This window comes from Pyrus communis, chromosome 14 (genome assembly GCF_041283825.1).
Source record: "Pyrus communis isolate YQ-2024b chromosome 14, ASM4128382v1, whole genome shotgun sequence".
Taxonomy (NCBI): domain Eukaryota; kingdom Viridiplantae; phylum Streptophyta; class Magnoliopsida; order Rosales; family Rosaceae; genus Pyrus; species Pyrus communis.
Genome location: NC_142578.1, coordinates 20,373,811 through 20,387,604, shown reverse-complemented (window position 1 = coordinate 20,387,604; position 13,794 = coordinate 20,373,811). Strand labels below are relative to the sequence as shown.

At 37.2% G+C, this 13,794-nt stretch overlaps 1 protein-coding gene across 1 annotated transcript; it reads left to right on the top strand.

Annotated features, from left to right (window-relative positions):
* The first annotated feature begins 4,042 nt into the window (after positions 1–4,042).
* Positions 4,043–13,543, top strand: LOC137713057 (insulin-degrading enzyme-like 1, peroxisomal). The gene is made up of 26 exons (XM_068452295.2): positions 4,043–4,379; positions 4,475–4,550; positions 5,150–5,217; positions 5,932–6,023; positions 6,115–6,188; positions 6,273–6,316; positions 6,536–6,587; positions 6,853–6,975; positions 7,058–7,170; positions 7,279–7,441; positions 8,162–8,254; positions 8,452–8,537; positions 8,966–9,052; positions 9,429–9,532; positions 9,655–9,757; positions 9,928–10,023; positions 10,119–10,308; positions 10,439–10,500; positions 10,597–10,701; positions 11,009–11,210; positions 11,297–11,505; positions 11,839–11,963; positions 12,069–12,120; positions 12,200–12,286; positions 12,634–12,756; positions 12,979–13,543. The coding sequence occupies exons 1-26, from the start codon at positions 4,245–4,247 to the stop codon at positions 13,222–13,224; spliced, it is 2,910 nt and encodes a 969-aa protein (XP_068308396.2). The 5' UTR covers positions 4,043–4,244; the 3' UTR covers positions 13,225–13,543.
* Positions 13,544–13,794: the final 251 nt, after the last annotated feature.

Sequence of the window (13,794 nt, the reverse complement as noted above, 5' to 3'; positions counted from 1 at the left end):
GACATTTGAATTAGAGAGAATAAAGTAAGATTAAAATCAAATTTCAGAAAGCGTAACTTAAAATAAACATTTTTTCTCATCCACATCTTCCCACGTTGAATTCTATTCGAGTGCCTTCATCTCTTTATTCGCCACTTCTTTCCACGTAGGATTACTCAGGCATCATGCACACAGTACTAGAAAGAAATACGGCTAAAACCCTTTTTGGGTGTTCATAAAATTGAACCCTTAACATAGTTCACCACTTCTTACCACCAAAAGTGTTTTCGTTCATAAAAGTCGATAATAATCGATATTGCTAAAGCTTTTAATATTTTAACTTGGAATTTTCTGTTCTACGTGCTTTCTAATCTTGGATTTTTTCGTATTTTTGTGGGTTGGGTGCATGTTTTATTATAGTCCACTCGTCTTTCTATTTGGTAAATGGCACATCACATGAGTTTTTTTTTTTCTTGTTCTCAAGGTGCATGTTAGGGAGACCCTCTTTCTCCACTACTTTTTTTTTTTTTTTTGTTGTTAGCAGAGGAAGCTATGAGTAGAGGTTTATCTTTGCTTTTCTCTACTGGACAGAGCACTACTATTTCAGCTCCATGGGGTTGTTGCCCTCCAACACTAATGATCTTTTTATTTTTTGTGGTTGGAATATTCGATCTCTTTGTTCTCTTTGAAAGTTTTTAGAAAAGTATGGTTGTGCATCGGGACAACTTGTTAATGCAACTAAGAGTACTTTTTATCTTAACTCCACCTCTGCCCATCGTAGAGTGCATGTCTCGAGACATCTTGGCTTTCCTATGGGTGTTGTTCCTTTCACTTATCTTGGAGTACCCATTTTTCGTGGTAAAACCAAGGAGAATTCACTTTCAAGCTTTGGTGGATAAGGCTAAAGCTCGTCTTTCAGGTTGGAAAGGTAAACTTCTCTCAATGGCTGGACAACTACAATTGGTGCAATCGGTTTATCAAAGCTTGTTTCTCCATAGCTTCTTAGTTTATCAATGTCCTATTTGCATTTAGCTTCTTAGTTTATCAATGTCCTATTTGCCTTTAGCTTCGTAGTTTATCAATGTCCTATTTGACTTTTAAATCATCTTTTTGTTTGTGCACAAAATTTTACTTGATCAGGGGAGTTGGCTTCATGACAGCTAATAACTGTTGATTGGAGTATGGTGTATGGACCTAAGCATGAAGGTGGCTTTGGTCTTCGGGACTTAACTACTTTGAACTTGATGGCTTTGATTAGTTTTGGCTGGGATGCTTTACAACCTCTTCTTTGTGGGGTTCATTCGCTCGTCAACATTTTCCTCTTGCACCTTACAAAAAAAAAAAAAAAAAAAAGATATCTATTTACGGTCTTCTGTGTCGCATGGGTTGAAGCGTGCTTTTCCTATTCTGAATAATAATAGTCGATGGGTTATTGGTGATGGGAAGTCAGTTTCCTTTTGGATCGACAAATCGTTGGAGAGCCCGATTATTGGCCCTTCATTATCTTCGATCATTGCACCTATAGTTCTTCCTAGGATTTCAAATGTTATTGAAGCTCAAAGTTTGTATTTGCCATATTATTTTGTAGATTTATTACCTTCTATAGTGCAGCAAATTCTACATTTACCTTTGTCTTTAAATATGAAGGATGAAAAATTGATTTGGGAGCCTACATCTATTGGGAAATTTTCCTTTTCTTCTAGCTATCATCTTATTCGACGAAAACATAGTGATTGTGCTTGGGTTGAGGTTATTTCACGACATTTTGTTGCACCTCAGCTGTCTATTTTAGCTTGGTGGCTTCTTCATGACAAATTTCCTACTGAAGGTGCACTTCAACGACATGGTATTTCTTTGGCACCATTTGTTGTTATGTCATAATTCTGAGGTATATACTGTTCGCCTTTTCTTCAGCTGTCGGATATCTAAGCAGCTTTGGAGGTGGCTAGCATGTCAATTTGGTACCTCTTTGTCTTTTTCAGATTCTCTGGTTGCTTTTTGGGATGCCTACAAACGTAAGCCCTTTTCCCAATAGTTGCACAATCTCTGGATTTTTGCCGGTCTTTCTACTATTTCGGCTATTTGGAAAGCTCAAAATAAGTTTATTTTTGATGGTCACCCAATCTATTTTTCATCGTCTTTGCATGTCTATCAATTCTGGGATCATTCATGGTGAGAATTTTATTCCTGGTTATTCTCAAGATTTTGATACTTGTATCATTCTTCTTTGGGGATCCAGCCTATCCCTTGCTAAACGCCAACTATTCTTCCTATGCTTTGGTCTTCTCCTTGGATTAAACTTTAACACAGATGAGTTGTCCAAAGGAAATCCTGGTCTTGTAGCTTGTTGACGAGTTTTCAAGGATTGTCATGGTCAATTTCTTGGTGGCTTTTGCCAAGGGATTAGTCATTGCAACTTTTTCTTTACAGAATTATCAGCAATTATTAGTGGTGTAGAGTTTGCATGTAAGCGGGGTTGACATTGTCTTTGCTTGGAAAGTGACTCTTCGGGCCCGTTTGTTTGATAGGATTAAGGAGGACTGGACTGGACTGGACTATAGTCCCTTGTTTGGTCTGCTGCAGGATTTGGTTTAATGAGATTAGGTGGGATTCGCTCGGATTAAACACCTCCTTACGAGGTCTTAACCAGGATCCCCGAAATTGGGCGGACTCGTAAGCCCAGAGAAAATCGCGAGGGTGACTTCCTGCTCGTCTTCCTTTCTCCGCTCTTTGTTTCACTCTCTCCTACTCTCTCCCTCTCTCCTTGCCCAGAACCCAGAATTATGAGACCTCATATCTGCTTTTCCCGTGCACATCTCTAGTTTATCGTCGAGCTCGCTGTCAAAAGGCAGTGCTTCTCCTCTGTTCAGATCCTCAACTTCGTCAACTCCCAATATCGTTCTCGACCATCACCTTCATCTGCCGGGACATCGTCGGTAAACTCCACGATGCCAGCCAAAACCCAGAAGACAAAAAATACCAATCTGCCAAAACCCAAATGAAATTCAAAAGCTTGTGAAAAGTTTAGGGAAAAAAAAAAAACCCATATGACAAATCAGAAGCTTTTGTTGAGAATTAATGGAAAAAAAAATGGAATTTGAAGATGAGGGAGAAAGTGGTGAAAAAGAATGGTGATGAGGGAGAAAGTAAAAAGAGAGACACAGAGGCAGTTGGACGGGAAGGAGGAAAAAATGGAGAGCATTCTAGAGAGAAAGGGTGCTCTAGAAAGGTAAAAGAAAAAAGAAAAAGAAAGAAATGTAAAAGATAGAATTAAATATTATTATTTTTATTATTTTAGTTCTTAATCCGATATTACACCAAACGCTTCACTAAGTTAGTCCAGCTTAGTCTAGTCTAAGCCAGTCCAGCTTAATCCCTAAAGTTAATCCAGTCCGATTTAGTCCGGTGCAACAAACGCACCCTTCTAGTGTTATTTCTGTTCTCCAATTGATTGATTTTGATCCTTCTTGGCCTCTTCATACGCAATAGTCTATTTGTTTGGATTGCATCCGGAATATGACTTTCTATGCCTCTCACATATATCGCAAAGAAAATGTTGTTGCGGACAATTTTACTAACATGGGCTTGTCTTCTCCGACCTTAGTATGGCATGATTCCCCTCCATTGGTGGCTCGTGCTGCTTTGTTTTCAGGCTATGCTGGCTTTCCTGGCTACCGCTTCTCAAATTAATTTACATATCAACATACAAGTTTGACTCACTTTCTCTTTTTTTTTTCCTTAACCTAGTGATGTTGCTTAATCTGTTTTGTAGGTTTAGACTTTTAAGTTTGGTTTTAGAGAGGTTAGGTTTTATGTCTCCCCCTCCCTTTTTTCTTGTATCTTTATTACTGCGTTTGTAGAAAGGTAAAGTTTTTGTCTATCATTCTTTTTCATGTATTATGAGAGGTTAGATTTATGTCTCCCCCTAACTAGATGTATCTGTTTTTCGTTATCAATAACATTCTCCTCATACTGAGGTTTCTAAAAAAAACCGCCACTTAGTTAACTAAATAAATTTTTAAGCACGTAAATATATTGAGTTGACATATGGATTGTGCCGGCCACCAGAAGCTTCAATAACCTGCATCTGGATGAAGAGCAAAATAGTTGACTTAATAGTTGATAACTGTATTTTTCATTACAAGCAGCCGGTTATGGTTTAATCGATGTATTTCAACCTTCACATCGTCTTGCCAAATTACTAAGTTGACTTCCACTGCGTTTCTTGTTTAGTTGGAGAGGAAGACGAGGAGAATTCAGAAAGAATGGCAGTGGGGAACAAGGAAGAGGTGGTGGTGGAGGAAATAGTGAAAGCCCGTACGGATAAGAGGCAGTACAGGAGGATTGTCCTCCCGAACTCCCTCGAAGTTCTCCTCATCAGCGATCATGATACTGACAAGGCAGAACTTCTTCTTCTTTTTCTTTTAATTTACAATATTTTTTTTTCTTTCTGTTTTTATTAGTTTATTTGTTTGTTTAAATTGTGTTTCCTCAGTGTGCTGCTTCCATGGATGTCAAAGTTGGTGCTTTCAGCGACCCTGATGGCCTGGAGGGCCTTGCCCATTTCCTTGGTAACTTTAAGTCTCTTTTAATCTTTTGACAAGATGATATTTTAAACTATTTTAATCTACATGACGAGGATTTAAACTTAGCCGGGAATGTGGGTGGACACACTGTCCTTGCCAACTAGCATAAACCCGTGTCCGTTTTTTGTTTAATACTCTCTTGGTTTGTTCTTGTATATGGATACTAAATTTTGTATGCTATGGTTTGTAAAAAAGTTTCAATACTAAAAAAAGGCACTTGTAGTTTAGTCTGATGCCATTTTGGGGTACCAGTGGATAATCTTATCATGGTACACGGTAGTCTCTTTAATACCGCGGCATAGAGTATTACAGTCTAATGATATTCTTCTTCAAATCGGGTTGGAGATTATTTCCCGACTCCTTAGTCTACAAATATATCGTTGTATATCCAATAAAACAAATCAGGTTTGTTATATTATAGATCAGTGAAGGAGTTTTATATGTATAATTGTTTTTTATGACTGAATTAGAAGAGTTTATAACATATTTGCATGACTTATTGTTAATGAGTTTTCATGGCATTGGTGTTGAAAAGAATAAGATGTTTGTTGACATTCCTTTCTGAATATTGTACTTTTGGGCAGAGCATATGCTGTTTTATGCGAGTGAAAAGTACCCTTCGGAGGATAGTTACTCCAAGTACATCAACGAGGTACTTACTGCAAATTTCACTGAAATACATCACACATTTTGGATTTCTTTCTGTAAAGCACTCGATAAATACTAATATGAATGGATGTTTATGTTTTCCATCGTCCTCCACTTGCTATTTCTGATTATCGAACTTTATGGAAATGTTACAATGCTTGATTGCATGTAGGCAAAGAACTTGGGAATAGAAACGTATTTGAGAGATCAGATTTCTTCTTAGTTTGAAGATAATTCATGGGTTTTTGACAGGTGTTCTTATTACTGTTTTATGTTTTTTAGTTCATGACTGTGCTTTAGGTATGGTATTGGTTTACAGAATTGTGATTACGTTGTGCGCTATCATGTCTTCAATCCACTTTTCATTCATTGGCAATGGTCCTGTTTATTGATGTTGTTTGATGAATCAGATATGAGATTTTGATTGACTAGCTAGATCTTCTCCTATTCTTTTTGCACATCTGTTCAAATTCTGTAAGATAAGTTTTGTTCCGATGCTTTTTTGCTAAATTGTCCCTCAAGGACTCTCCAATATGACAAAAATCCGTTGGAGAAATTTATGTTCTTATATGTTTATGTGGTAATATGGAAGTACAGAAAGACAATGTTTAACAGATTTTATTTCTGTACACGTTACTTATCTTTTTGATAAGGGGTCCAGAGATTGCTTGCTTATGTTGTTTCTTTAACCTGTGTGTTTTATTTCCCTTATGCACAGCATGGAGGACGAAGAAACGCTTATACAGCTTCTGAGAACACGAACTATTATTTTGACATTAATTCCGATGGTTTTGAAGAGGCTTTAGACAGGTTGATGCTGCTCTTTCTTTGTTAGCTGTTATCTTTATCATAACAATTATAAAAGGTGAACACCGTGTTGATGTGTTGTTTTGTTGTTCAGATTTGCTCAGTTCTTTATTAACCCATTGATGTCGGTTGATGCTACAATGAGGGAAATTAAAGCTGTTGATTCTGGTTAGTGGCTCCATTTTCATTTTTTTAATACTCAATTTTTCGTTTAATTTACTGTTAGTGACAAATGTGTATGTGGTGGTACAGAGAATCAAAATAACCTGTTGTCTGATGGACGGAGACTAAAATGGGTACGACTTGCTTTTGGATCATAGCCATTGAATGACCATCACAACACCCTGAATATTACTAATCTCGAAATGCTATTATTGACATTCAGGCTGCATTTAGTTTTGTTGAAGAAAAGCATATGTTTGAAGCAGTTCTTCAACTCTTATGGTTGCAGTGTTTCCATTTATGTCTCCCCGAGAGGTCTCTAACCTTTTTCCGCATGATTTGTCTATGTATAGCTTCAGAAACATCTAAGTTCTGCGGACCATCCATACCATAAATTTAGTACAGGTCAGCATTTAACTCTTGATAATAATTAAACAGTCCTCTTACTGAAAACTGCCTCAAACCACTCATACTTGGGAAGAAATGACCCCTCTCCATAAAAACTGTATCTTTTGGCTGGTTACCGATGATTTTCAGCTTCTTTTCTGATTTGTGGGACTTTGGAAATTATATAGATTATTCTGATGAGAATACCGCTGTCTATTCTTTGTTTGGGGTTTCGAATGTCTACTATGTCTCTTATGGTGCCTACTTTTCTAAACTTGTTCAGGGAATTGGGAAACTTTGGACGTCCGGCCAAAGGCAAAAGGATTGGATACCAGAGAAGAGCTTATTAAGTTCTATAAACAATATTATTCCGCTAACATCATGCATCTTGTCATTTATGGAAAAGGTTTCTAGCTACATTCATATATAAAAATTCAATTCAATTGCCCTGTGGTCAAGTTACAGAATTATCACTATGGGTGTTTCAGAAAACCTTGACAAACTTCAAGCCACTGTAGAGGACAAGTTCAAGGATATTCGAAACATTGACCGCAACTGCCTTCGTTTTGGTGGTGAGCCGTGCACATCAGAACATTTACAGGTACACATGGTTCTGCTAAGCTTTTTATGCTAAGTTGAACTTTCTTTCAGGGCATACAATATTCAGACGGATAATTCTTTCCTCGTTTCTCTTCTGTGTTTATTTCAGATTCTTGTCAAAACTGTCCCAATCAAAGAGGGTCATAAGCTGAGAGTTGTGTGGCCAATAACTCCGGAAATTCACCATTACAAGGAAGGGCCATGTAGGTATCTTAGTCATCTCATTCACCATGAAGCAAAGGGATCTTTGTATGCGGTGTTGAAAACTTTGGGTGAGTTTTGGATTATCTGTTGCATTCAGATAACGAGTTCTCTAGCAGATGGTATTTGTACTTGGAACTCTTGAGGGAAACTTTGGTCATAATTTTCATTTCAATGCCCTTCATAGACTTACTCTTTGTGTTGAGATGATTTATAATTTTGCGGGGTGGCAGCCATTATTCACAGTTCCCGTTTGTCATCCTACACTTCAGTGTTTTATCATTTTAAACCTCTCTCAGAGAAAGTGCAGGATGATATACTGGGAGTAGGATTAGCATTATCCCCCATAATTGGCTTTTAGAGCTTTTTGATAAAACAAAAATGAGGAACAAAACTCTATTTTTTATTTAGACGCAGATATCAAACTAAGAACATGAATTAATTATGATCGTGTTCTGGAGCATTTAGTGCTTTTTGATGCTGCTCGCTTTTCTTTTTCTGTTTTAGTTCTTCATTTGGGGCTGGACAAGCAGCTTGTCTAGATGAAAATTCGTTGATGAGGTATGATTGCCCCACCCTAACTAATATCGAGGCCTTTTGTGATTAAACCCCACACCTGACGAATTGGGCAGGTGGTAAAGTTGGGGACAGTATCGGTGTTGTTAGAGTGGAGCCCCACGGGCCCGGCAATCGAAAAATCCAACAAAATTGTCCCACTAAAAGGATGGATTAAGTTAATAAACTTGGTTAAATCTAACTTCAATTTTTGTTTTGTTCTAAAATAATTGCAGGATGGGCAACAGGTTTGTCTGCTGGGGAATCAGATTCGACTTTGGAATTTTCTTTCTTTAAAGTAGATATTGATCTCACTGATGCGGGTCATGGTTAGTTTATTTTTTAGCTTTTTCATTTTTGGATTCTACTTTGGAGTTTGGAGTTTGGACTTTTCTCTCTTTAGGCTTCATTTCGTTTTGGAAGCGTTTTCCACTTATCCTTAAGACAGCTTGTATTTTTGTTTGTAGGGAGGCTTTCCTTTAACCTGTATTTTCATTTCTAGCCTTTTTTTTTACTTATATTTCAGACCACATGCAAGACATAGTAGGCTTGCTTTTCAAATACATTTCCCTCTTACAGCAGTGTGGTGTCTGCAAATGGATTTTCGATGAGGTATGCATGTGCGTTCAAGTTTATGAATTACTGGTGTATGATACCTTCCTCTAAATTTTGTCTACGATCAAGTGTAGTATTTTTCACAGTATGAATCACTGGTGTATAGTGTTAGCAACAACATGGTTGATAAGTCACGGTTTCATATTAATTCTTGATTAGTCATCGTTAAAGAAGACAGAAGTCTTAAGGATGATTTCTTCTGGTTGGTAGTGTCATATCAAAGACTCCAGGGGTTAAACCGGGTGCACTTATATGATTCATCACCTTGTTCTCTTGATTTCTATAATTCTAAACAGTTTTATGTGGTTTGATTTGACGAATGAATCATAGAGAACTTTTGTTAATTTTCATGTACAAAATTCAGTGTGGAAATTGTCTTTCTGATTCTTTCTCAAGGACTCTGAAAGGACTATTATTTATTGTAGCTTTCTGCTGTTTGCGAGACGAAGTTTCATTATCAGGACAAAATTCAGCCTATTAATTATGTGGTCAGCATTTCGCCAAATATGCAGGTATTAGGCTTTCGTTTAGTCATGCTCGTGCTTCTGTTAAGGACACTGAAATGAATTAAGTTTAAATTGGAGCATTTTTTAAGTAACTTCTGGGCAGCTTTGTGGACATCGGTCTCAAGTGAATTTGGGAGCTGCTGTTTCTTAAGTTCGTTAATTTTAGGTGGCACTGTGATGTTAGTGTATTGCTAGTTATTTGTACCTTCAGGGGGCTGCCTGTTCCCTTTTATTGTACTGTTGATATTGTCAAAAGTTCTTTTGTTTCTGAAGAAATTCTTTACCCTTTATTTCTTTGGGGGAAATTGTGGGCAAGAGGAATTATTTAGCACGGTAATTAATATTCACTTGCTTATTAGTCAAATGATAAGTTCATATACAGAAATATCCCCCAAAAGATTGGCTAGTAAGATCATCCTTGCCTTCTAACTTCAGTCCGGACATTATTCAAATGGTGCTGAACAAGCTTTCTTCAGACAACGTCAGGTAAGTCTATGACTAAGATGGATTCTTTAGAGCTTGTTGAGGTGAAAGTCTATTTTCCAAGTAGAATAATTCTAGTAAGTTTCCTCCTGAATTTCTGGAGTAATGTTCATTTCGTTGTACAGAATTTTCTGGGAGTCAAAGAAATTTGAAGGTCATACTAACATGTCTGAGCCATGGTATGGAACTGCTTATTCCGTCGAGAGAATTACTGGCTCCATGATTCAGGTTGGTTATGGGTTCTTTATGTCAATCAAGCAGTTTTGTTTTCTTTTTCAGGGCAATAAGAATGCATATGTTGCTTTTTGTAAATTTCATCAGTTTAGACTTCTGAGATGTTGTGAGTCTTTTCAAGGGAATAAGAGGAAGCCTCTTGAAATTTTATTATTTGATTGCAGGAATGGATATTATCTTCCCCAAATGAGAATCTGCACTTACCAGCCCGTAATGTGTTCATTCCCACTGACTTTTCGCTTAAGAATGATCTTGAGAAGGTGCGATGAATGGTACAATCTATCTCTATGTTAGCAGTAGCACAACACTTAAATGCTTCTGGTGCGAATGGTTTTTTATTTTTATTTTTTTTCAGGCCAAATGTCCAGTTCTGTTGAGAAAGTCCCCGTATTCAACACTCTGGTACAAGCCTGATACAATGTTCTTTACTCCGAAGGCTTACGTTAAAATTGCTTTCACTTGTCCCCACGCAAGTGCCTCCCCTGAAACAGAAGTCCTAACTAGTATTTTTACTTGGTTGTGGATGGATTACTTGAATGAATATGGTAAGATTCTGTATATATAGTTAATTACTTGCTTCCCATTGATGGTGACTTATAATGTTTGTTGTTTACACGGTTACACCAAAAGTGTTATTTTCCTGAACAAGAGTTTACTTCATTCTTTCTTTGTCAGCTTACTATGCTCGTGTTGCTGGACTGTCTTATGGAATAAACCACACGGTTAGTGGGTTTCAGGTACGGTGACCAACTATGTGAAACTTGCTAGCCGGTTCTTTAGATAGTTGTTTTGTTTCTGTAAGTTTTCTTGTGAACTTATATTTTCTTGTGCAGGTGACTCTCGTTGGCTATAATCACAAATTGAGGATTTTACTGGAAACTGTAGTTGAGAAGATCGCAACCTTTAAAGTGAAATCTGATAGGTTCGCCGTTATCAAGGTAAACTTAAGGCTGCTTGTGCCTAACCTGTTATCTTTTGAAGTTTACTATATATTTTACTATATGAGCATTTTGATGGTCTCTGTCATTGGTGGTCCAGTAAGTGGATTAATATCTGCATATCTTAACCTTTTCCGAACACCTTTTCTTCTGAACTGCATTGGTTTTATCCATTTGGTAATTTCTTTAAGCATCATAGTTTCATGAAAGAAAAAGGGTCAATTCATGAAGCGATTGGGAATCTGATATCTACAGTGGTGTCTTCAATCATATCTTACTTTTGTTATCTGTGGTTTTGCCATATCAGGAAATGGTCACAAAGCGGTACCAAAACATGAAATTTCAACAGCCTAATCAGCAGGCTAGGAAATACTGCTCATTAATTCTAAAGGATCATACTTTTCCATGGACAGAAAATCTTGAAGCTCTTCCTCACCTTCAAGTTGAAGATCTTGCCAAGTTTGTTCCTCTGATGCTCTCGAGGGCCTTCGTAGAGTGTTATACAGCAGGTTCCCGTATTTTTTTCCCTTCAAACGACTTAGGTTTTACATTTTTTTCTTCATGTTAGTGTTCCTTAGTTTTATGCTTTTTTCAGGAAACCTTGAAAGGAACGAAGCTGAGTCAATGATCGAACATATTGAAGAAGTCTTCTTTAAGGGCTCAAAACCTATGTGCCAACCTTTATTCCCATCCCAGCATTTAATGAATAGAGTCGTGAAGCTTGAAAGGGGCAAGAGCTATTTTTACCCTGTGGAAGGCCTTAATCCAAGTGACGAGAATTCTGCCCTTCTCCACTATATTCAGGTTCTTAAATTTGTTTACATAAGGAATAAACTAGATTCTGTTGGTGTGGTTTAGAGTCTCTTGATCCTTGCTTCAGTGAAGATATAGACTCTAGTTTTCATTTTGTATCTTCTCATCCGAACTTCACAAAACCTTGTAAGAGTTTCCACTGAAATTTTTTAATCCAGCAATTTCTTCTCTGTTTACTCTTCAAAATATTATAGAAACTATATTTCAGGAAATTTGAATATTATTGGAGGTGCGGTTCTAAACCTTGTAAGAGTTCCTGCTGAGTTTTTTGCAGCACATGTTTTTGTGTTTTTTTTTTAAACACAATTATGTTAATATATGTAGGTTCATCGGGATGATTTTATGCTAAATGTGAAACTTCAGCTGTTCGTTCGTATGGCAAAGCAGGCTGCCTTCCACCAGCTGAGATCTGTTGAGCAACTTGGTTACATCACGTTCCTCCAGCCGAGGCATGAAACAAATTCAAATGCCTTATCCCTAAATTTCACGCCTCATCTAATCATCTTGTGATTTATTTTTTCTCAGTTATGTTCCTTTCTTTTGCCCTAATGCAGGAATGATTCTGGTGTTTGTGGGGTGCAGTTTATTATACAATCGAAAGTGAAGGTTGGTCATGCTTCTATTATTGTTGCCCTGTTGTTTTATCTACCTATTCCAAAGTACGTTATTATGTTGATCTTAACAGGATCCAGCACATATCGATTTGAGAGTGGAGGAATTCCTCAAGGGGTTCGAGACTAAACTTTATGAGATGCCAAATGACGAATTCAAGGTGAGATCAACTAGGCTCTATCCTTAACTCCGGTTCTCTGGTTTCACTGCATCTTTTATGCAGCTTTAATCTCTTTTGTATGGAAAATCATTAGACTTCCTTATAAGTGATACCATTTTTACCTTGCATCGGTCTGTCTGCCTTGTTTATTCTCCTCACTCATATCATCTTCACCCTTCCATCAGTCTTTCTTGCGATGATTCGTATCCCCATTTACCGATAGTCGATATCTTTCAATATCAATGTTCAATCACTTCTAGATAAAATGTGAACCCGAAAAAGAAGATTTTTATTGTTCGATTTCACCCTTTAATCTCTACATAACTGTTGAACTGGTTGTTATGTAGAGCAATGTAAATGCTTTGATCGACATGAAGCTTGAGAAGCACAGGAACTTAAGGGAAGAAGCTGGATTTTATTGGGGGGAGATATCTGTTGGGACCCTCAAGTTTGATAGGAAAGAGTCTGAGGTATGAATATCTCCCTAACTTGAGTTCAATGTTTTAAGATACTTTTACACTTCGAGGTGATCGATGCCTTTCATCCTTTTCATTACAATCATTCATGATATCTTCAAGTAACATTACAAACTAGTTAGCGGAAAACGGTAAATGTTCAAGAACTGTTAGATGAAAAAAGCAGGAAAGAAAATGTGGTGTGGCCCCTATTAATGTGGTTGAAACTTGAAACAGATTGCAGCACTGAGGCAGCTTACACAGCAAGAAATGATGGACTTTTTCATTGAGCATATAAAGGTTGGTGCTCCTCAAAAGAGGTCATTAAGTGTACGTGTGTACGGGAACTCACATTCATCCGAGTACATGACAGATAAAAGTTCACCGCTGCAACCTTGCAGCGTCAAAATAGACGATATTTTAAGCTTCAGAAGCTCACAATCTCTTTACGGTTCATTCAAGGGAAACGACGTGAAATTGTAGAGAATTGGGAATTACATATCTGGATTTGCAAATGGAATTTCTTCACTTCAAGTTGGACAAAGTTGAAGAATACCAAAAGCTTGCAGACACAGATTCGGCCGAAAGAACGTGCAAGAAGTTCATCGACAAAGCAAGTCTATTAGATAAAATGATGTTTCTTACAGGGCATTGATATCTCGAATTCCCTTTTTCACATACATTGTTAATTTGTCATGTGAAGTTTCTCATTCAGAAAGCGTTTGTTATGCAAGTAATATTTTTATAAGTGAAAGATGATAGATTTGTTTAAAAGTTTAAGCAATGTTTTAAACCCACAAAAGTTGCTTGTCCTTCACACGAGATCATTCAAAAGGGTCTATAACCGTCCAACAAGACGCCGGTATTGATCCTTGTTGGTTGGCACACAATCTTCTTTGTCAACTTTTGATTCATCCTAATTAGAGTGTTAGTAGGTTTACACTTATTCGTCACTGTCTCACTGATAATATTAATACTAAGGGGAATAAATTAATATCGAACTCACTATTTACGAAGTTAACTTCAGAGCTTTCACTGACACTGAAAAAGAAC